Source organism: Pelobates fuscus, chromosome 1 (genome assembly GCF_036172605.1).
Source record: "Pelobates fuscus isolate aPelFus1 chromosome 1, aPelFus1.pri, whole genome shotgun sequence".
NCBI classification, from domain to species: domain Eukaryota; kingdom Metazoa; phylum Chordata; class Amphibia; order Anura; family Pelobatidae; genus Pelobates; species Pelobates fuscus.
The window spans coordinates 271,055,808-271,080,693 of NC_086317.1; the positions used below are offsets into that span (position 1 = coordinate 271,055,808).

Sequence of the window (24,886 nt, forward strand, 5' to 3'; positions counted from 1 at the left end):
CCTAGCAAGTTGAAAGGGGAATGGGTAGTCTCTAATGAAATATTGTGAAGAAGTCGTAGCCATACTGGTATTGCCATTTAAAAGAGGTTTCTATAGCCAAGATCAATGTATATATTTTATACTGACCTTTCATGTAAGATTTATGGAAATGCATGCATTGAGTGTTACCAATGAACAAGAATAATCCTTTATACATTTGTGTATGCTCGAAAACACAGGTATCCCAAAGGTTATTTCGTCCAGAATATAGAATTTGATTTCTTTAACTACGCTGGCATTCATCGTCCTGTGGTTATGTATACAACTCCTTCTATTTATATCGATGACATCACCGTAATTACAGACATTCAAGGAGACATAGGTAGGTCCCTGTGTGTGGAAGTTAGTACAAGCCTGGCTTATATTAATTTGTGACCGGTAATTTAAGGGGAAATACACCGACCCTTTCATACCGTCTTGTTTAAAGGGACTCTTTAAGCAGCTAGATCATTTAATCTCAATGAAGTGATATGTGTTCCATTCCCCTGTCTTGTGTTTTGTTGTAGTTGTTTTGTTTTTTATTTATTTTGTTATGAAGCAATATATTTAAAACTGTCTGAGGTCATATAGATTCACATGTTCATTTTTTTTTTTTTACCCCCAAAAATTCCAAAATGAGCCAGAAATCATTACAAACAATTGACAAATTTGACAAAGCAATGGACTATTGAGTAAAACATTTTGACTTGACAGGTATTCCTAAGAAACTCCCTAGGAAACTTAAATGTATGGCAAAACTCTTAATTATAAGCCATTAAAGCAAAAAGGAAGTTACATTTTTTTATCAATCCGTATGATGCATAGAGTGGCTAATGACTCTGGGGAAGAACTTATGTGCGCCCATTGGCCCTAATTAGGTGGCTGCATAAACCTGCTACAACATCCATGTAACTTATTCTTGGCAGGTCCTACTCTAGTTACCGAATGCCTGCTCCTATAAGATTGATCCACTCACTTGGGAAATGCTTCCTCCTGGTACTCTCTGCAGGTCAAGGTAAAATATGTCACCGAATGAGGCACCTGTGACGGAGGGGTGCAAAACCGGGACGATGGCCTGGATATATACAGTGGAACCACGGAACTCGAGTGGTCCCTTTCTCGAACAATTCTGAAGTCTAACACAGATTTAGAGTAAAAAAATGTCTCGGTATGCGAACGATCCTCTGTACCCAAACAAATCATGCCACAAACATGTTCAGTTTTATAACACGACAGGAGGCTGCGTATTTTGCACTAAACTCTCTTTACTAAACTCCAGCAGCACAGATTTAACAATAAATTTTAGTGAGGAAAAAAAAAAATTGCAGCAGGGTATAAAAGGCCACTCTCCCTGTATCTCTCCCTCTTTCTGTGCTGCTCCAGCATAGGCACATGTCAGAGTAATTTGTTCTCAGCTCAATTATCTTTATCTTTATATTGTTTTATGCTGCATTGAATTTGATCATAATTGTTTTTATATCATTCCCCTGCTCCCTCTGCAACCTGTCCTGGCCTTATTGCCTCAGTCAGTCAGTCATTCTCTATTTTACCCGTTTTTTTACATCTCCCTGCTGTCCTGACTCCTGCTCTCAGGCAGGTACCTGTTCTTTTATGCTCTCCTGCCATTTCACTCTTCCCACACTGTCGCGCGTCGCGGCATTTTTGCCACGATTTTTGCGGTTTCTGGGGTCAGCAGGAGGGGTACTGCGGGTGGGGGGAGCTTGGGGCATTATCACTGAACCGGTGGGCCGCTACTGCGGCCCACGCCTGCAATTGCGCGCAAACGTCGGGTCCGCGAGATTCATGTCAGCCATTTTAGATAGCCAGGTCGTGATTCCCACTATCTGGCCTGCTGCATATCAGTTTTCTCACACATCCACTAAACGGTAAAAATGGATTCTACATTACTGTTCTCTCTGTGTGTAATGTACATACTGCCTGCTTATAATTGATTCAGACCTGGTTCTGTATATGCACCAAATAGAGTGAACTTAACCTTTTTAAAGGAATATATATATATCTATTTAACTTGAATACATTCCAAGAGGATTACCGATCATAGGGGTGACCCCCATTCAAGCATGTGCTTCCATTGGTGTTATTAACACTACATTAACAGGGGTGACCCCTTACTGCTGGGTGTCCCCCAGGCAAGATATACACAGACCCTTTCTGGGCACACAAATTCTAACAGGGGTGAACACCCCCCCCCCCACTTACAGATTGGGTGACCCGCTATGCACCCTAGCCAGTAGATGCTCTACTACGCAAATTGAGGAGGATTTAATAATATATATAATTAAATCCTCCTTAAATTGCGTAGTAAAATTGTATATGTACCATGACACCTTACCAGAACTGCCTTCCTGACATAATTTCCAGCCACCAATGGCTACGTTATATTGAGGGTGACCCCCTTCCTATTGCTGGGGTGACCCCCCACGTACTGGAGTGCCTTTACTTACTGTATATACTCGAGAATAAGTCAACCCGAATATAAGTCGAGACCCCTAATTTTACCCCAAAAAACTGGAAAACTTATTGACTCGAGTATAAGACTAGGGTGGGAAATGCAGCAGCTACTGGTAAATTTCTAAATCAAATTATATCCCCAAAAATTATATTAATTGAATATTTATTTACAGTGTGTGTATATAATGAATGCAGTGTGTGTGTATATATACAGAATGGCAGTCAGATTTATCCTTGGATCAAGAAGTTATTACCCTACATTGAAAAATTATAACCTTGAATATTCTGCAGAGAATTCCACATCCTTATTATTCTTACAGTAAAAAAAAAATTTCCTTTGCCTTAGACGAAATCTTCTTTCTTCCAGTCTAAACGCATGACCTCGTGTCCTATGTAAAGGCCAGTTTGTAAATAGATTTCCACAAAATGGTTTGTACTGGCCCCTAATATATTTGTATAATGTTATCATTTCCCCTCTCAGGCGACTTTTTTCTAAACTAAAGAGGTTTACATTTGTTAACCTTTCTTTATAGCTGATATGTTCCATTCCTTTTATTAATTTTGTAGCCCGCCTTTGCACTTTTTCTAGTGCCATAATATCCTTCTTTAGAACAAGTGCCCAAAATTGCACAGCATATTCTATATGTGATCTTACCAGTGATTTATAAAGCGGCAAAATTACTCATCCTGAGAATGAATACCCTTTTTCATGCATGACAATACCGTACTGGCCTTAGCCACTGCTGATTGACATTGTACATTGTTGCATAATTTGTTGTCTATGACAATTCCCAAGTCCTTTTCGTGTGTTATCCCTAATTTGCTTCCATTAAGGGTATATGTTGCTTGTGCATTCTTTACGCCGAAGTGCATAACTTTGCATTTTTCAACATTCAATTTAATCTGCCATTTGAGTGCCCAGTACCCCAGTCTATCTAAATCCCTCTGCAGCAAAGCAATATCTTGCTCACATTGTATTACTTTACAGCGTTTTGTATCATCTGCAAAAACTGAAACATGACTTTCAATGCTTTTTTTCAAGATCATTTATAAACATGTAAAATAGAAGGGGTCCCAGAACAGAACCCTGAGGGACACCGCTTGCCACCTCTGTTTAGCGTAAAATTTTACCATTAATGACAACTCTTTGTACTCTATTTTTAAGCCTATGTTCTACCTAACAACAAGCTTTTTTTATCTAAACCGATTTCTTTGAGTTTGAACACTAATCTAATGTGTGGAACTGTATCAAATCCCTTGGCAAAACCCAATGCAATCAAGTTAGTTTGACATGACCTGTGCTTCATCAAACCTGGCTGATTTTTGCTGATAACCATGTTCTTCTCAAGGAATTCTTGAATATTATCCCTTAATAATCTTTCAAATACTTTTCCAGACACAGAAGTTAAGCTCATAGGTTAAATCATACGACTATTTAAATAATATTAAATGCTGCAGTAATATCGTCAGTGGGAAAGGCACTCTCTAGAGTGCGCACCATCCCACCTGAAAACACGGGACGACTCCTGTCCAACAACCAAGATGTGGATGGAGCAGGAGGCTCTGAGACTTCCAGGGTACCCACGTCCAGTCCGAAAGGCTCCAGCCCCATAACCAGGAGGTCTGAAGGGAAGGCTCCACTCAAGGATCTTGTCCGAATTCACCTACTATTGCGATAGTGGACGAATGGCGAGCAGACGGCTCGACCTCTGATGAAGACTGGCACGATATGATAGGTACTGAATCACATTACATCAAAGAATACATTGTGATTACCCTTTCTATGTGGGGAATGCTTAACAATCTTCTGAACACCGATGAAGATTGACCGTGTTGATTGACACCCAAGGCTTGCCCCTATTTGATCCACGGGCAGTATGACACCCGAGATCTCCCGAGTTGTGCCTTCCGGGCTATCTCCCACAATATGGACATTTGACTACGAAAGCCTTTGGAGAAGGAGGAACGTGCACGCCTTCACACAGAATGCCCTTGTCTGATCCTCTCTGATAAAGTAGGTGTCACCCCAGAGCTTGGGTAGACTCCTGGACATGTTGGATCCCCTGGCGAAGAACCTATACTATGCAGATCTAGCACTCTCACGCAACACACCACTGGATCCAAACCATATGCGGGAATGGGCTCTTTTGAAAATTAACAAGCTCTTGGATCTGGGGAAGAGAGAGCTAGGACCAGTGGCAATGGTTTATTATATTGTGAGCCTTTTATCACTGAACTTACAGCATGTGAATCTCTTCACCACACTCAACGAAGCCCAGTCATCATTGAGACAAGTGTTTGCTCTTACCCTGGCAGGGGTGTTTTTGGCAGGACCGGTCGGCATAGAAGCCGCGCCACCAGTCGCTTCTTGCACATAGGTCCCATACACCAAATACCTCCTCCATCATCCTTCTGCAATATATTCGTGGTCATGAAAAGACAGGGGACTACCACCCAGACATCAAATTATGTCACTTTATTGACTTTGTAGTATATCGCCATTTCAAAATGGAAGGTACTCATCTGTTACGGGAATCTCCTAATGGCCAACGATTGGTTCACACGTCTAGATCTGAAGGACGCCTATCTCTCCGTGCCCATGACGATGGAGAGCAGACGTTTCCAAGGGTTCCTCTGGCAGGACCATCCTTGCCAATTCACATACCTACCATTCTGACTCAGCTCGGCACCATGGTGCTTCACCAGACTTCTAAAACCAGTAATGACTCCCCTAGGATCCCAAGGTATCCGTTGTCTTGCCTACTTGGACGGCCTATTGATCTTTTGTGATTCCATCTCCAGACTGCGCTCGCAGTTGGAATTCATAGTGTATATTCTGGAATCTCTGGGATTCCTTGTGAAGGAGAAATCGGCTCTCACACCTTCTCAGGTGATACAATTCCTAGGATTCCGCTTGGGCGGAGCACGATCCCGGGACCTCACGGAGGCATATACCAATTCTGCCTACCCGCAACATCACTCTACGAGCAGAGTACTTACCAGGAATCGGCAGACTGGAGGGACATCAGCGACTGAAGACTGAACGTCGCAATATTCTGCACTCTGAGGCCTCTACGGGAGCTGCTCCAGTTGGACCTATTTGCATCCCGGACCAACAGTCTGTTACAGAGATATTTCAGCTGGCTTCTGGTTCTAGAGTGCGAGGCAGTGGATGCCTTACTTTAGAATTGGACGTTCCAAGGAGCTTACGCTCTCTCCTTTCTCCACGAACCCTCTGGTCTGTCGCATTTGAGGGGGATACGCCTGTCTAGACCACCTGCTCCCAAATACTCTAGTATGTGGAACATGGATCTAGTTTAAAATTTTTCTTTGTGAATGGCCACACATTACGGAATTGTCTTTGAGGCTACTCTCGGCGAAACTTACACTTTTGTGTCTTTTTTTTTCTGTTCGACGGGTTGGACGTTCGAGCAATGTGGACGTTTTTTCCCTTCACTCTGGAAGAAATGGCATTTTCTATTTCGCGTGGGACTAAGACGGACTTTTCCTCCATCTCATATCCTGTTTTCGCACTATTCCCCGTCTCTACGTGGTGGACACATTACTAGGATGTGTAGAACGTACTGCTCCTCTACGGACATCCCCCGTCAGGACCACTTCTTATTTCATTTGCTGGCTGATACCTCTAGCGGATGTAGACTCGCTCTTGTTTTGGTGCACACTTGGTTCAGGGCGCAGCCTCATAGAATGTTTTTTCGGTGGGTGCTTGTGGCGAAACCGACCTCACCACGTGTCCTTGGAGGGGGCTGCTTGCCCGCCTCTTGCCTTTTAGACTATGGCCCTGTTCTTTTTCCCTGCAGAAAGGCTGGTTTGTGCCTTTATGCGGACTGTTAAAGCCATGCTACCCCAGATAGCTATGCCATGGAGCCCAGCTGTATACTGAAAGACTGTATGAAAGACTTTGGCTCCATGGCGATTGAACTGGATGTATGTGATCTGAGCGCCATCCGGTAATAATGTGCGCTCAGACCTAAGCTATCTGGGGATATGTTGCATGTCTGTATTTTATGTAATAAATGTAACCTTGTGTATTTTATTGTATTTTACTGTCTTTTTACTGCCATGTGCTTAATGGAGTTTTGCCTCTGTCCTTGGAGATAATTGGATTACTTCTCAATTATCTCCAGGATAGAAGACTCTGTGGAACTGGTTTTGGGCAGAAAAGCCATGCTTCATTTGGTCACAAAGGACTTCGATCTATCTTTTGAACCAATGGTCCAATTTGGATGATTTTATGTGAATGTGATGCATACTTTCAAAGTTATGAATATTGTGTAAAAAACTGTATTCCTCTGCTTGTGATAATGAGATTACCCATTGTGTTCAGTAATCATATCACAGGCAAAGGGGAGGATTTTGTGTGGGAGTGTCTGTGTGTATTGTACAGATTGATTGGTTGTTCTGTAAAACCCTGTGGGCTGTGCTATGTTTGTGGATTGGGAATAAAAGAGACTGTATGTGCCAGTACAGCCAGATTCTGCTTAACCCTCAAAACAAAGTGTGGTCTCGTTATTGGGGGAATTGGGATTGTATGCTGACTGCCAGGAGTGTAACCCTTTCGTATGGTTTTCCTGTTCGGCTGTTTCCAGGATTCGTAGAGTTTGCAGTTCGGGAGATCGGTGATTACAGTTGCTGCCTGTGCATCTGGAAAGGGGAATATCGCCTAAACGGTTTTTAATCTCTGGTGAGCAAAACTGTCCATTACAGTGCTTTGCCTACCGACATATTGCGATCCGTGGACTGGGCTAGAGAAAGTACATTCAGTGTTTTTTCTTCCCGTCAGGTTTCTCATGCTTCTTTTGCTTTTCTTCCCCACAGCTTTAAAAATGCAAAATACCAAGCCTCCTGTCGTGTTATAAAATTGTAGATTATGCTAACGCAGTGTACCTATAATCTTAATTTTATTAAGGGCAGGAGGCAAGTATTTTCCTACCCTTTTTCCTTTCCCTGTTTCTATGATTCATTTACTTTTACTTCAATAAAGATATGAATTCAGGGTGGGTGTGTTGATTTATTTTATATCACGCATAGTGAGATTCCGATTAATTATTTGTTATTACTTATTGTATACAATTTGGATATATATATATGTATTTATGACAAACTGTTCATTTCCAAGTGCCTTTCACCTTCATGGATCAATACATGGGATCGTCTTCACACTCTCTATGAAAACCATCCATTTGGGATTCGGATCGTATTCAGATACAGTCTGAATCTTTGTTATCGTTAAAGGATGTGTTTCTTGTTACTAGAGGCCGCTTCCGCGATTCTCACTGTGAAAATAACAGTGAGGAGACGCTGACGTACATAGGAAAGCAAATGCATTCCTATGGGCGGCTTGAATGCGCGTGCGGCTCTTGCCGCGCATGTGCATTTGGTGCTGACGTCGGCAGGAGGAGAAGAGGACACCAGTGCTGAGGGAGCCCGGCGCTGGAGAAAGGTAAGTGGCGGAAGGGGTTTTAACCCCTTCAGCCCAGTGGGAGGGGGGCCATGAGGGTGGGGGGTACCTAAGGACTACATAGTGCCAGGAAAACAAGTTTGTTTTCCTGGCACTAGAGTGGTCCTTTAATAAAATTTTAGATTATAGGTACACTGCGTTAGCATAATCTACAATTAGACACACTTTAGACACATTTAAATGCCAGATAAACCGTTGCCTACCCCATCCAAACAATAATTTCTCTGTTCCTTTCCACTTACGCGATCAACTCTCAATTACAGGTAAAGTGATGTTATATTTTCATTTACTGTACATTGTGTTTAATTTTTCATATGATTTTATGCATGCAAGGCATTTTTAAACTGTAAAATTTGTGTTAAAATGCTGTAATTTTGGGGTGTCTGTAACGGATTAATTAAATTTACATTAATTCTTATGGGAAATGTTTATTCAGTTCTCGAATAAACCAGAACTCGAACAGCCTTCTGGAACGTGTTGTTGAGTTCTGAGGTTCCAATTTATATATTAAACAAGAGGCTGCACTCACCTGAACATGCAATACTTGTGCCGCTGGGGCCAAATTCATCCAGCACACTCACTCGTTCATTAAATGCAGTGTGTGTGTGTGTATATATATATATACACACACATACACAAAGTCAGGAGGGCTGCACCCGCCTAAACATGCATATATTACAGGGTGCTACTGGGACCAAAATACAAAAAATATACAAACCAGTGCACTCGCTTATTAACTAAACAGAGATTTCAAATCCTAAATAGTACTATTTAAAAACACCTCACCTAGGTAGAAAATAATGGGGGTTTGGTTACATTATATGATCATACATTGCATAAGCCTGCCAACTGCACACATGTGTGTCATTCCAGGACCCTATTTAGCCTTGACTTGCAGAGAGTACCAGTAAGGAAGCATTTCCCAAGTAAGTGGATTAATCTCATAAGAGCAAGCATTAGGCTGCTAGAGTAGGACCTGCCAAGAATGGGGTACTTTGATGCAGTTGGCAGGCTTATGCAATGTATGATCATATAATGTAACCAAACCCCCATTATTTTCTACCTAGGTGAGGTTTTTTTTTTTTTTTTTTTTATAAATTCTTTATTTTTGTTGTGCACAAAATGAACAAACGGCCTTGGCGCGCCACAACAGCGACATCGAGGTAAGTTAGCAATCAGAGGTATTACATGTCATGGCAGTCGATGAACAGGCACATTTTTAAGTATAAGTTTTAACAAAGATTAACGTTTTTAGGTTTCAATGAAGGAGAATTGTACAGGTAGTCCTACCATATGTCTCCTCTGCATGAGCACGGTCTCTATACATGTTTAGAATTACAAGCACATTTCTATCAATTAATTAAGGGGCTTACATGTGGACAGAACTTCCAAGTGTTGTGTGATTTCAATTCAGATTAGATGGTCTGGCAATACCCTCATGTCACCGTACAATGTATACTTTGCAGAGCCCCGAGCATAGACATAGGTTAACTAACTTTTCTGGGGTTTGTGTAAGGGATCGTCACCGCTAGCATACATAGGGTGCAGGAGGATTTTCACTCAAAACCTAAGTATAACTTACTAACTCTTCAAACGAACAAGCTAAGTCAACGCTTATACGTTGAAAAAGGCAAAATAAAATATAGCAGTGTCAGATCATGCATAATTTTGTAGTTACAGAGGCAAGAGTAGATACTTGTTTGGTATCACTATCATGTGTTTAGAGCACAACGTACGTTCTTAGGTGTTCACTTTCTGGCTAGACTTTATAGGTTGTCTTTTAGCTGTACCTTTTACTCTAATAATAATAGGTGAGATAGACAGTGGAGCGATACAACATCAGATTAGGAAGATTGGGCTATACAGTTACGTAGGATTCAACTATCCGTCTTTGTGAACACCCAAGACCATGCTGTTATCGCCTAAGGGCGGTTCAAGCATGGTTGCTGGGTTCGACATAGAAAAGGATAAAAAAGCAAATAATAATAAACAGAATAAGGAACGTTGTAACATGGTTGCATAGGATATTACGTTATACTGTTTTAGCACACCTTTATGTTAAGTAGAGTTCGCATTGGGGCCCGTGATCCCATATACTGCACAACATGGGGCTCGCGGTTCCCACTGCAGGGTCCGGGTCATTCACCCTGTGCCAGATGCGTGGAAGGTGTTGCTGACATGCTGGTCGTCATGTAGGTAGTCGGTGATATCGTGTGCGTGGGTGTGTGTCCCTCTCTCGCCCATTACTGACTTAGCGTGTAGTGCGCTCTCTAATAAGCTGGGAAGTGCCTACCTATTGGTGGAGGGTCTCCGGGTTACCCAAGTAGTCCAGTGACCCTGTGTCGGTCAAGCGCCTTGGCATATACTGTGGCCTGGCGGCATATTTGGCCTATGTGTTAGCATGTAGAGTATGGCAGGACTGGATGTCCTCGGGTGGAGCAATGCCTACTCAGACGGGCAGTATAGTGTAGGGAGGCAAGGTTGGCGTTACCTTGTCGTGATGCAGCACCTAGGAAAACAAGGGAGGGAAAAAACAAAGGCATAAAAACAAACTTTTGAGTCCCGGTATAGATGTGCAGAGGCTCCATGGTCGGAGCAGCGGAGGTGGTTCGTACGTCCGCGTGAAAGTCAAGGGTGTGGTGAGCCTACAAGTGGCCGCTAAGGCTGGAGTCCTCCATGTCCGCTACCGGCTCTGTGACCGTTTGTGGTGAGGAAATGTGGGCCTCAGTGTCAGAGTTTATGTCCCTCTCAAGATAGCCTCATATGCTGGGGTGAGTCTTTGGTGAATCAATCTGTGTTTGCGGTGTGCTCCAGGTTAGTCATCCTCAGGAGGCAGTCAAGGAGTGTTCGCGGATCTGGGGTTCTCCAGTCTTCGAGTCGTGTAGAACGCGGTAGGGTGAGGAAGTCAGGGCCAATGTGTGCGGTCCGTGAAGCAAGTAAAACAAAGAAACCAAAGAAACCATAGAATCCAGGAAGCAACAGTTGGGTGAGAGTCCAGTGGCAAGATGAGCCGGTCCCCAGAGTCTCTGCGGGCAGCTCATGGTGTCGTGAGGATAAGTGGAGGGTCCCGTATCCCTCATTTATGTGGTAATCGATGCGTATGCGTCCGGCGTATTATGCCTGGGCACGAATGTGGTAATTCGTGTCGGGTCCCAGCTGTGAGTTGGGGAGGTATGGTCTTGGGATCCCGCTTGGGTGTGAGGGAGCTGTAGTAGGCCCATATTTCACAGGAGATTTGCTGCGTCCTGTGTGTCGTGGACCTGGTGTGATTTTCCTTCATGCTGTACTAGGAGTGTTTGGGAGGGTCGCCAGCGGTAGGGAATATCGTGTCGTCGGAGTAAGGACGTGAAGTGCTGAAGCGACCTGCGCCAGGTTAGTGTGCCTCCGGACAGGTCGGCGTAAAAGGTCAGGTGCATGTTCTCCAGTTGCAGTGGAGTTCTGTCTCGGAGGGCCGCGAGGACCGCCGCTTTATCTTTCCCGCTTCTGAAGGTGACTATGGTGTCCCTTGTGGCTGCAGCTGGGGCCTTGGGAGGTTTGGGAACCCGGAAAGAATCTACGGGTGTGATGTACTTGGCCTGGCCGGGTGGTAGAATGGCAGTCAGGATTCGTTTTAATGTTTGCGGCAGCTCCGTCTCCGGCAGCACGTCTGGGATCCCTCTGACCTTTAAATTATGCCTCCGCCTGGAGTCCTCTTGGGCATCAAAGCGCCGTTCCATTATTATGTTCCGCCGTTGGAGATCCTGCACTGCTGTCTGCAGTGAGGATATATGCTGTTGGCTGTCTTGGGAGGAGACCTCCAGTGTCGAAATGCGGCCTGTCAGGCCCTGCAGCTCACCTCTGAGAGCGGTGACGTCTGTGAGTATGTTTTTCTGCAGGTCCGCCAGCAATGTTTTCAGGACCCCGGTGGTTACCAAATCGGAGTCTGTGTCAGCCCTTGGTTTGGTGGGGTTCGGCTTTTGCTTAGGGGCCGAAGCTGGGGGGTAGTCATCCTCCGCATCCCCAGAGCAGTCATCCGAGTAGAAGTCGGAGCAGCCTCCGTGGAGAGCCGCCATGTTGACTTCGCCCGTGCCGCGTGCTTGCCGCCACATGTCTCCAATTGTCAGTCCCGGAGCTGGTCTGTCCGTCGGCGATTTTTTACTTTTTCGACCCATGATGCTGGGTATGTTCTCTCGTCGGTGTTGTTGTGTTTGGAGGTGAGATTTGCAGTAATTAGAGTCGGTTTTCCCGTTTTTCGCTGGGAGCTCAAAGATTGTGCTTCTGCTTGTCTCGGCAGTCAGGCTCCGCCCCCCGAGGTGTTTTTAAATAGTACCATTTAGGATTTGAAATCTCTGTTTAGTTAATAAGCGAGTGCACTGGTTTGTATATTTGTTATATATATATATATATATATATATATATATATATAGTAATGTGTTGTCTATTTGAGAACTACTGGAATAAAGATTATAACGTCTCAACCAATTCAGTAACCAGTAACCATTCATATGAGTTGACAAATAATAATGTAGAATGTCACTTAAGGTAAAAGCTAGCCCAGTAATTTCAGGGAAGTGGAGTGAAGAATAAATGGTCAGTACATCAAGTGAGAGAAACCATAAGAAGAAAATGATGCCAGAATGGGGGTCTGTAAAGAAGATATAAAAGTAAAGTCCAAAGTATGAAAAGGTGTATAAAAAGGGGAAATGCATAACATTTACATAAAATGTATTGTATAAACAAACAAATATGAATATTTCTATCTAACCTATGAAAAAAAGCACGTTGGTGCAGGAAGTGTCCTTTTTATTGGTAGTATTCACTTTGCTATGGCTTACTATGATATAGGGATATAATTTCTGATATGTTTTTGCTGATTTCCATCTTCTTTTTCATCATTGTCTGCATTAGGACTAGTGAACTATGAGGTTAACGTGGCTGGTTCTGACTATTATTCTGTATCTGTGACTTTACGTGATCAGGAAGGACAGGTTGCAGCTATGGGTTTAGGCTCTCTCGGGCAGCTCAAAGTATCAAATGCAAACTTTTGGTGGCCTTACATGATGAGTGAGAATCCTGGATACCGGTATACATTAGAGGTAAATTGCACTTTATATTAATAACAGAACTGATAGCAAATATTTTTTATTTATTTTTTTCAAAAGAGCAAAGAGTCTCCGTGCATCCCTGTCAATCCCTACATGTGTCAGAAATTGTATGAGGTCTTCTATGCTTCAGTTTATTTTCTCCTGATGTGTACCTGTGCTAGAACCTCCGCTAGTGATATTGAGTGTATAGGTGTGTGTTTTCTGTCTTCCTGCTTCTCAATCCAACCCACCCTTTTTCAGATTTTGCCCTATCACTGATACATGCTTCTACTGAAAATGGAGAGGGGAATTTCTTGCCCACTTTTGCTTCCCCATCCCCCCCAATTAATTTCACTTTGTCCATAATCCGACCAAATTTACCAAAAGTGTCTAATAACTATTTTATAGATTGGGAACTTGTATCTAACCAGGCCGATAAATATCTGCATCAGCTGTAGTTATTAACAGCTGGTAGATGTAACCTACATGTTTCCAACCTTATTGCTATTTATTAATACCTACATCCTGATTACATTTGATGAAACTGATAACTGCATCCACATGGTTACCATTGTGATAATTGAAGGATACTAAGAGGACCCAGGCAACACCCAGTCTCCTAAGAGAATTATAATTACTATAGGCATCTCCTGGGTCTTTTATAAAAAATATAATATTGCTTCCATGGGGTCCAAAACATACTCAGTCTGCTGGGTCCTTTTTTAAAAATATAATATGGACTCCAATAAGAGATAATTATACGGATGAGAAGACACCCAGTCACCTGGGCCCTACTTATTACATAAAAAAAAAAAAATAACCTATCTTCTAACTATCTCTCACTCCACCTAACAACCCTTTTTTGTGTAGTTAAAAAAAAATAATAAAATAATTATTGGTCCAGTAGAAGCTGGTGTCATGGCCTCTGTAGAAAAACTAATGATGGGCCTATTGTACGGGGTGGATGAGAGGGTGGCAGAGTGTGATTTGTACATGTGTGGGTTTAGCTACATGCAGCTGGATAATTTTGTATGCACGAGGCAGGTTTTACATTTGTTGAAATGGCTGTAGCAGCAGCAGATAAACTGTAACAACAATGTTGGATAACTACTAGCTAGTAAGTAAGTAGTGGTATACTCTTTCAGAGCCATTAACAATAGCGGCAGCTGGTAATTCCCTGTTGCTAAATGTGAGATTTCCATGTTTGGAAACAGCTGCTATTCACTAACAGTAGCAATAGACACTTTAGCAAAAGTGGTTGGCTGGTAAATATTGGCATGAACATTGGAAAACAGGCCCTTATTCAAGTCCAAGAACCTTGATCAAATTATAAAATATGTACTTAGTTATTGGTATTTTTATCATTGCTTTCATGATGTGCAGATCATTTTGCAGAAAAATCCAGGATCAAACCCTGAACTTGCTTTGGAGAACATGAAATCCGCCACAAGGGGTGTGATTATTAACTTGAGTAAATAATCTATTTGTTAGTTATGACTTACTGCTTGCAATCACAGCATTTTTTGAGTAAAGTTAAACAAATTGTCTCTTATGAAGTCTAAATGACAAGGTGACCAGTCTACTTGCATAGAGGTTAGATATATTTACCAGCTCTCTCTTCTCATCCTTACCACTTTCCAGTAATCGTCTATCTCTGAGGATAACTGAAGCTGTTAGGAGCCATGTGGTTACACACAAAATTGGTGTCTGTGGAAGATCCCATAAAATTCCAAGACCATTTATTCACCTTCTTGAGCAGTTGATTGCCTAATCAATGATAGGAAAGGTCATCTTAGGAGCAGGGAGGACCTTTTATACATAAGAACTAGATTTTCCAAAACCACATGTATTATTCTGTATGAGATTTTACTAACTGTATACTGATGTGAACTTCCTATCTGGTTAACAGGTTAAGATGTCCACAGACACAGAGTTTAATTCCTTTGTGGACATATACACTTTGCCAGTGGGGATAAGAACTGTGAAAGTGTCTGAAACTGAATTCCTCATCAATGGGAAACCTTTCTACTTCCATGGCGTCAACAAGCATGAGGACTATGATGTACGTTAAATTTCTTTATTTCATACTTCCATTTGACATATTTAGAATCTGCTACATAATTGATCTATATAAATAATTATCAAAGTGCAGCAACCAGTGGTAATAGTCTGTTGACTTGTATGATTGTTCCAGATATAGAGCTTTGTCTCCAGAATTACCCTTGATAAATGACCCACCAGTTAAAAGGCTGACAGAGCATTATGGGAAATATGATAAACATCTGTCTTGCAAGAGTTTGCCTTTATTGTACAACTGGAAGATGTAAATCGGTCACTTTTCTAGAAAATTCTTGTTTTTTTGTTTGTTTTTTTTCACCCAGAATTAACATTGATTAGTTTGATCAGTACTGGCAGGAATCCAATGCCTTTTGCAGGGATATGTCTAATGCACATATAAATCTTCTGGGTCATGTGGTGGACATAACAGCAGCTGGTAATGGTGGTCATTCTCCTTTTTGTAAAACCTTAATTTTGAAGGGGTGTCCCAGGCAAAGCTATTATCTTGTAGCAGGTCTGCCAATGCCTAAGACTGGTAATGTTTCTATATGGGAGAGATCGAAGTCCTTGACTGTGTACAGAATTCCAACTTCTTAGAATATTTTGATTGTGGCTTCTTTGTGTGCTGAAGAGGTAAAAGTACACTATGATATCCCCTCCTGCTGTCAAGACTAGACTTGATGGGCTACATGGGCTCTGGAATATCTAGCAATAAGCATCAGAAGATATCCAAGAGTTAGGAGCTGGGCAGACCTTGGATCCTTGGGTTATACCAGTGAAAAATGTCTGTCTAAAAATGTATGTCTAAAGTGCAAAATGTTGGTTGTGATGTATCTGAGACCACATCTTCTGGCTCTGCATGTTCTCCAATAGGGGCTTAGTAGGCACCATCTTGGGAGAATACTTATGTTTGCTAGTTATAAGTGAAATGTGTGCCTACTGGTGTTTCTCATTTTATTCTTCTTTGACTGCAGGCATTATTGGGGTATTCAATTTCAGTCAGTCCAGCCTCTGAGAAGGGCCCCTGGCCAGGCACTGCTGGGCCCGACTCGTCTTTTTTCCTCCACAAGATTATCTTGGTGGGTGGGGGAATCTATGCCACTGTTTCATATTCTTAAGCTGTGAGCAAGCACCCAAAGGGGCACAATGAGCCCATCTGCACATGGTCCCCAGTGGTTTCATGGCCCCCAGGAGGAGGTGTGTACATTTCCCAGTGCATCCACTTAGCTGTTGCCTTGAGTTCCCTAGTCCGTTAATGTTACAACATGTGGAGTCTTAACATTGTGTGGTGGGTACAGAACATAAACAGATCCTCCATAGAATCTTGGTAAAACTCAAATGTATGCTGGCAATGTTGGGGGATGGTGATCTACTTTCTGCATAGTTGGTGGATAAAATAGCTTTTAGTTCAAGCTGATATGAAAGACCTCACACATACACCCCATTCCCTCTTCATCCCCAAAGTTATACCAGAGTCAAAATACAAATGCTCCCTGACCAGGCTTATATTCAATGCTTCTATTACATTAGCAAGATAGACACATAGGTGTTTGCATCAGATAAATGCATGGAACAACTTTACCACCAGTGGTGCTACCGAATAGCACAGATCCCGTGTAGAAGACCAGCTCTTCCCTGCTAAGGCCTGACCTGCTAGTGTGCTCATATATTTTGTGCTACAGCATCCCAGCGGAAAAATACATATAATACATGTTATCCAATGCATTGACAAACACTGCTAGATGCAATCGGTTCAGGCCCCCCCCCATGCCCTGTGCTGAACACTATATATGAAAGTGTCACTGACTTTGTTTTTCCATCTCATTTTTGGAACATTTTGTGTTGCAATTTATTTAATAAGTCTGATTTTTTTTAAATTGTGTTTTTTTTTTTTTTGTTTGTTTTTTTCACCCAAGCAATCTTTTCTGAACATGATTGTGTATATTTGTGAACAATGATTTGTGTATATTGTGCCACTTTTCACGAAATAAAAGAACAGGGTACTTGAGCTGTTCTCAGTACTCTCTTGCACCTTGTTATTTTGCTCTCTCCAAGTTTAAAAGGGTAATCAGGACTTGGACCCCTTGCTCATGGTGCCTAGAGGGATATTGGCTATACCTCATTGACGAGTCTTAGCAAGGCCAAAACAATTGTCTGAGGTTGCTGTATCTCTCGTGCAGAGCGAGCTGGCCTGCTTTTTGGGTCTAGACTGTCCTTATAGGTGGGATCCGTCTGATATGCAAATGGCCCTGGTTATTTTTGTAATGGCACAAGATAAGCTAAAACCAACTGGAGATCTGAGCAGGGTCTCACCAAAGGGCAGCCTACTTGAGTTGTTGTCTGTTCTCAATACTCTCTTGCACCTTACTTTTTTTGCTCTCTGTAGCTGAACCCTAGTAACCTGACTGGTTACCTCCGCTAAACTCTCCTCTCGACCAGACTTGAACAGTGTGTTAATATAGCTCTTTTCCTCCCAGTAACCAGACTAGACCTAGTTCTGGGAGTAATCTGAGTTTATTGCTCTGAATGCAGTCTTTTATGCCCAGACCCCCTTCTTTCTTTTTTTTATTTTTTTTTTTTATTTATATAATTTATTTGATTTTAGTTGTCAGACATACAAAAACATACAAAAAGACAGTACACACTACACAATGCATTACCATCAACAGGAATATATATATATATATATATATATATAAAGTGCATAGTTAACAATTTCTCTCTTCTTTGAGAGGATATTACTGCCTTATCCCTAATTCAAAATAATCCGCCTATCTTGTACTCAGAAGTGTCATTACATCGTGAATCGATTCTTAGAGTTAAAGTGGAGTTATTTCTATACATGTGAATTTCTCGTATTCTTTTTTCCGTCTCTCTTTACTTTCTCTCTCTTTCAATGCTTTCTTCTCCTCCCTCTTTACTTCACTCTTTATTCCTCTCTCTCCCAGTGGAGGCACTTCTTAACTATCTTATTACATGTGCCTTCATTACTGTGATGGACTTAACATACACATAACACTAATATGCATTGCAATACCCTTCTTGGGGAACATACGTGGGCCGCTGTATCTTAGTCTATGTTCAAAAAAAGAAAAGAAAAATTATGTTATCCTAATTGTTTTGTCCAGGAATTTGTCTAATCAATCTCTCTATTTTTTCCTTCCAGAATTTACTGACTTCTCTGATTTTTGTAGACTGGTACCCCAAGGCCTCCATAGTTAATTGGTATTGGACTTGTGAATATAATTGGTCCTGTGTAAAAATCGCACTACTCTTCCAATTTCTTGCGATTATTATTTTTGTTGCAGCAACAAAGTGGACATATATAAATCTTTCTTTAAAGTGAAGTAATTGTAGGTTTAAATGGAATAGGCCGTTATGCTGACCTCTAGGTATATTTGTCTCTGTAATATACTCCAAAGATTCAAAGGTCATGTACCACAAATTTTTAACTTTACTACATTCCCACCATATATGACCAAAAGACCCCTCTTTTTCGTTACATCTCCAACACAATGAAGAGTTAGAGGTATTCATTTTGGACATTCTGGTGGGAACTAAATACCATCGATTCATTAATTTAAATAATACCTCAAGAAGATTCAGACAGTGGATTATTTTGCCTGTTTGAAATATTACTTGATCCCATTCAACCTTGAAAATCTGTACATTCATTTCGCTACTCCATTTCTGCATATTAACATTCCTACTAGGTGCCTCAATTTGTAGGAGAGCGCTTCTTGCCTTCGACACTATTTGCGGTACATTATCATTTTTTAATAGAGCTGTCAAATTTTCTATTCCCTCTATGGGTCGATATAACAAAAATTGTTGGATAAAACCTCTGATTCTTAGGTAATTATACCACTCCTGCCTGGGTAGCGAATATTCATGTACCAGGGTTTCGAATGGTTTGATTTTATCTCCCAATATTATTTGATTTATAAAGTTAATACCCTTCGTTGTCCATGCACTTATATTTATATCCTTCATCCTTAGATGAATAATATTGAAGTTAAAATTTCCCAATATTTTATTACTTATTCCGCATTTCGTCCTCAACTTTTCCCATTCCATCAGAATTGATTGCAAACAACTATTTGAGGAACACACTTTCTTAATTCTTTCATCTTGTTTGGTTAACCAGATTAATTGGTACAAATTATCTGTTTCTGTCATCTCCTTTTCTAATTGGTACCAACCCAGTTCCTCAGAACTTAAGAGTTGCGTTTTATAAATATGAAACATCATATTAGCTACATAGATTGTATTAATATTCGGAAAATTTATCCCTCCTTTCCTAATTTTCTGCATCAAAAGTTGTTTATTCATCCTCGGCCTTTTTCCTTTCCAGATAAAATTATTTATATCTCGTTGTATCATATATAGCCATGGTTGTGGCATTCTCAAGGGGATCATGCGGAATAAGTAGGACCATTTGGGGAGTAAATATGAATTGACCAAATTAATTCTACCCCACCAGGACAGTTCAGTTTGTCTCCATATTTTTAATGACTCTTGGGTTGATCTATATGTTTTTAAAAAATGTATTTGCATTGTATCTTTTAAGTCATCAGTAATCATTATTCCCAGATAAGATATTATGTTTTTGTTACAGTTAAATTTATATTTGTCTCTTATATATTGGCAACATTCTCTAGAGATATTTATAGCTATATAAGTGGATTTATTTACATTTATTTTATAATTTGAAATCAAACCATATTTATCTACCTCTTCCATCAAGGCACCAAGCGAATCGACAGGGTCGGTTAAGGTCAAAATCAGATCATCTGCATATAGATTTAATTTGAATTCTTTCTCTCTATAGCTAAAGCCTTTTATTTGAAGATTATTTCTTATATTAATAGCTAGTATCTCCATTGTCATAATATATCAAATGGGCGATAGGGGGCAACCCTGTCTCGTTCCATTTTTTAGTGTGAACCAGTCAGCGCATATATTTGGAGCCACTGTTCTTGCTTCTGGACCTTCATATAGTGCCAGAATTGCTTTAAGCATCCACCCCTGTATGCCGAACTTTTCCATAGTTTTCCTTAAGAAGACCCAACCGACCCTGTCGAAAGCTTTCTCCGCGTCTACTGCCAAAATAAACAGAGAAGTTTTATTCCTTTGAGCTGCATCTATCAAATCGAGTAATCTTCTAGAATTGTCAACTGGATCTCTCCCCTGTATAAAGCCAATTTGATCATTCTTTATAATCTTATCCATGAGTCCCTTTAGTCTATTGGCCAAAACTGATGAAAATATCTTAACGTCCGTGTTGATTAAAGAAATAGGTCTGTAATTTTCCACCTTTGAGGGATCCTTATTTTCTTTTAAGATTGGAAGGATATTTGCTCTTAACATCTCAGGAGGAAATTTACCTACTGAGACCATTTCATTAAACATATTGGTTAAATGACAAACTATATGGTTTTTAAAGGATTTATAAAATATATTTACAAAACCGTCTGGGCCTGGCGTCTTATCTGGTTTTAAATTTCTTTACACAGTAATCCCGCCCAGGCGTCTGTGTCTGGGAGATAAGTTAATTATAACTTAAACGTACACATTTAAAACACACAGAAACCCCACATGTCATACATCCCAGGATAGCTCTGGTCCGAGCACCCACATTGGCCAAATAGCGCCCGGATCAATCACCACCGGAGTAAAGTTTTGACCGGCCACACATATGGGTAAAATCCAAAACCGTTGCAGAGGAAAAGTGTCCTTGGCCGGTCAAACGAAAGGGCGCTCCCCCTGGTTCTCTGGCAGTGATTGTTCTCAAGAGTCTGTAGTACCTACCCTCAGATCGTCAAGTGGACAAAACAGGGAAATAAGTAGTCTGAGAACTGTATGGTCCATTGGCCGTATAGTTTTCCATGGAGTAAGCGGCTAACTACCGCTGGGTTCTTTGGGATACAAAATGGCTGCCATCTGCCAGGGAGCATGTATTCAGTAGTACGTTCAGTAGAAGTGAAGGTACCGAACCAGGGGGGCTGTGAAGAAGTCTTTTAGTGAACATAAAGGGTACAAGTCCGTCACACTGTCTTCCCAAAACAAATTTATTCCGCCACTCTAAATTTGTCGGTCTTCTGAAATTTCTGTGAAGGCAGGCAAAATTTACGATCAAATAGGATCCAAATTATGACTGAATTCAACCTTTTCAGATTGCTGAAAAATTATCCCACATAAAGTAATTGGTTGGACTCTGACAGTTACCTCTATTGGGCGGAATCACTTATCCTATTGACAACTATCAAAATGTTGTATTTATTTTTTTGCAGCAGGGTTTAAAAAAAAAAAAAGTGTAAAAATAAAATGTGTGTGGTTTCATGTGGAGGAGGCATATTTGATTGTGTTTGTACAATTGATAATTGCAGATGTGTGTGGGTACTGTGTATATAAAATAGCTATTTTTTCCCCTCTAGGTTAGAGGCAAAGGTCTCGACTGGTCTCTTATTATAAAGGATTTTAATCTGTTGAAGTGGCTGGGTGCAAATTCATTCCGCACTAGCCATTATCCATATGCAGAGGAGATTATGGATCTGTGTGATAAATATGGCATTGTGGTGATCGATGAATGTCCTGGAGTTGGCATCAGACTACCGTAAGTAGGCAAGCTTATTTTCTGTGTTGTGTTTTCATGAAGGTTTGTTGGACACAGGTTTTTCTATAACTTTAAAAAAAACATTTCATGTGATTTACTTACCATAAAATTGTCACGGGTGGCGGTCCGGTGCCCGGGACCCAGACACTGTCCGGGCAGCGGTGAGAGGACCGGGACCCAGTATGCCTGATGTTCAATGTAGGAGTCACAGTGTGGAGGTGGATTAGCAGGGTCTGGTGCAGGATAACCGAACGCCCCCTGGTGTTGCGCACCAGCGTTTGTGCAGCCACATACCAGAACCCTGATTCAGCTTATGCGGCTCTCAGGAACTAGGAGCTTGATATGCAGACCTCCCAGGAACTGGATAGGGGGGCTCTGCAGCATGTATCCAGTACAGAAACAAGGCAAGACTAGAACAGGCACCAAACATGAAAACAAGACAGAACTAGTAGAACCCAGGACATGTACACACAATACATAAGGGAACATTAACTAAACAGGGGCAGGACAGGACTGTACATGGACTGGGATTACAAAATAAAACAAGACAAGATATAATAGGCAAAGCAAGAGGAGACATAACTAAGCATTATATATGAAAAGTATGGGGATTTAGTTACATTATATGATCATACATTGCATAAGCCTGCCACAACGCCAATGAACCCCATATTCGTCAGGTTCTACACTGCCTAATGTTCACTAAAAGAACCAAACTAAACCACAATAGCACTTACCTGCAAGAAAGGGCAGAGACTTGAAACACTGCTGCAGGTCCAGGCTGAAACAAAAGGAATGATGGAAAACGGGTGTGGCAACATAAAACAAACATATAAATGAATCCAGGAGACTGGGAATTCCAAGGACGGAATAATGGAATGAACCCAGAAAACCCAGCATAAGGAAAACCAGACATGGAATAGAAAACCAAGAAAAACTAAACAAGAATTGTAAAAAGAGTACTGGATACCAAAAGCCATCACCAGACTGATCCGCAGAACAAGGCAAGATGTGACAAAAATATCAACAGAAAGAACATATATTTCCTTAGCCAAAGTAATACTGATTGAACATATTTCCATTCAATAAAATTAAGCTTTTAAGTGGTTGTAGTGGGTTATGCATAGAAAGGATGTAGATCAATTTCTTGAAAATATGATCAAAGGTGTATGAAGGTCCTGAAGATATTTTCTTTGCATGTAAGATACCATCACATTTTTTTTTACATATAAAATTGTATATGGTAGCACAGTCTTTTTTTTTTTATAAATCTAAATCCCCTGCTTCTATTTTCTACACGCGCTGTGTTACCAGTACAGACAAGATAATAGTGGAATATATATGAATGAAACTGCATCACAGACCACACCACTCTATGAAATGCAGTACTGTGATAGACATTACACATTGCACCAATGGTTACAAGAACTAAGCGCTATAGTTGGAGAATACTAAATCTCTGAAATCTAAAGAATTTACACTTGTCAACAAGACTCATCAGACTTTCTTCTCTTTCATAGTTCCATTTAGATAGGAAGCTGATTTTTAAATAAATTAAATTAAAATTTGCTCTGGTCTTTGCGTGAAAAACGGGCACTTATCTAAACACCTAACTTCACTTATATTATTTAGACTGCTTAATTTTGCATGCTGCACTGATGCAATGTATATTGATTTTTATTTTATCATTCTACTCTGACTCCTACTCCTACTTGACTTTTGACTATTAACTGCCATTCTTAGTGATCTTGGGTTTAAGATCATTCTCACCTGCCACTGTGCTCTACATTGTCAGAATGGAGAACAGCTAGGCAGCTTTCAGTTATCGTGTCCGCTAAACCAGTGGTACCCATGGCTGCCCAGCTGACATAAGAAGCTATGGCTGCTGTCAACGCTGCATAGCTGTGATCTGCTCTGGGTCAGAATATGGATGATTCAAATCAAATACCATTCAAATGGAAGCTCTGGCAATGGAGAGAGGGTAGGTGTCGGAGCAGAATTACAGAATAAACTCAATATTTATTATTAAGCAAAAAGATCAATAAATAAAAGTTCCTTAAACTCTCAATTCTATGACTGTTTTCCTTTAAATGCTCTATAAAAACAAAAAAGTAGCTTGAAGTTATTTAACATTCAGTTGTTTGGTAAGGAGAGAACCACTTCATGGTCTTCGGACAATGTCTCTTACCTTCTGTTGTGGCCGGCATATCCTATCTATTGTGAAAGCTGGCCCTGACAATTTATTAACTAATAGTGATCATGAAGTTGTTATGGTACTTTTTCAGTAAACCAAAATGTTTAAGTGTCTATCTGTTCCTGTCCAAATTAAAGAGAATTGAATTGCGTATATACGCTGAAGTAATTCAGTCTGACACACGGAGTTCAGGTTAAAATAACTTCGAGGAAATTTATTGGCAAGTGCAGAATCAGCGGGCGCGCAGGCCCTTTTAAGAGACATTTTCGTCATCATTGATTATCAAGATATCAGTGAATAAACATCATTAATTGGATTAATTGTTAAGTGTCTGGGTTAGTGTCCACCTATCAATATAATTAATTGGGTCAAAAGCTAAGTGGTTAGTTCCGTGTCCACCCACCAAGAGGTGGTACTTTTTCGGACATGGGTGGGGGACAAGGGGTCTTGAGCGTCATTTTACTCGGTCGGTGATGTCAAATCTCGTGGTTAGGTGCAAGGTCTCTTATGAATAGAACATTTCATTACTACTGTGTTCTCATGGCCTTTAAATTATATTATGTTGCGAGTTAGAGGAAATTCAACAGTTCCTGGGTTAGTCATATCCTTATGGAGAATACTGTCCTTGTCTATTGTATTAGATGTGCTGAGAAATTCTGTCATGTAATGTAGTTTTCATATGAAGAAGTCAGGTTATGAGGACAAAATGGAGGATTTGTCACAGTATCAGGTTAATACAGAGTTAGAGCAGCAATTCAATATAAATACAATAAGATTTTTTTAATAATTCTACATCAGTCCCCCCTATGAAATGTTAGATTCTAAGAGATAAAAACTTTATTTGTTAATACCAGAAGACGTGTTAGCCCAAAGGCACAGAAACCCCGTGGCCGCTAGCTAGGTGTTAATGCAAAGTGCAAGTCTGTCCCTAGATCTGACCCTAATAGGCTAACCATCCGTCAGTATGGCTCTCGAACGCTTCA

At 40.9% G+C, this 24,886-nt stretch overlaps 1 protein-coding gene across 1 annotated transcript in view; it reads left to right on the top strand.

Annotated features, from left to right (window-relative positions):
* Positions 1 to 24,886, top strand: part of GUSB (glucuronidase beta) — a 79,914-nt gene that overhangs the window by 18,383 nt on the left and 36,645 nt on the right. Inside the window, exons 4-7 of the mRNA XM_063457261.1 lie at positions 219 to 361; positions 12,860 to 13,047; positions 14,945 to 15,097; positions 21,531 to 21,709. Coding sequence (XP_063313331.1) covers positions 219 to 361; positions 12,860 to 13,047; positions 14,945 to 15,097; positions 21,531 to 21,709 — 663 coding nt within the window. The remainder of the gene's footprint in view (positions 1 to 218; positions 362 to 12,859; positions 13,048 to 14,944; positions 15,098 to 21,530; positions 21,710 to 24,886) is intronic.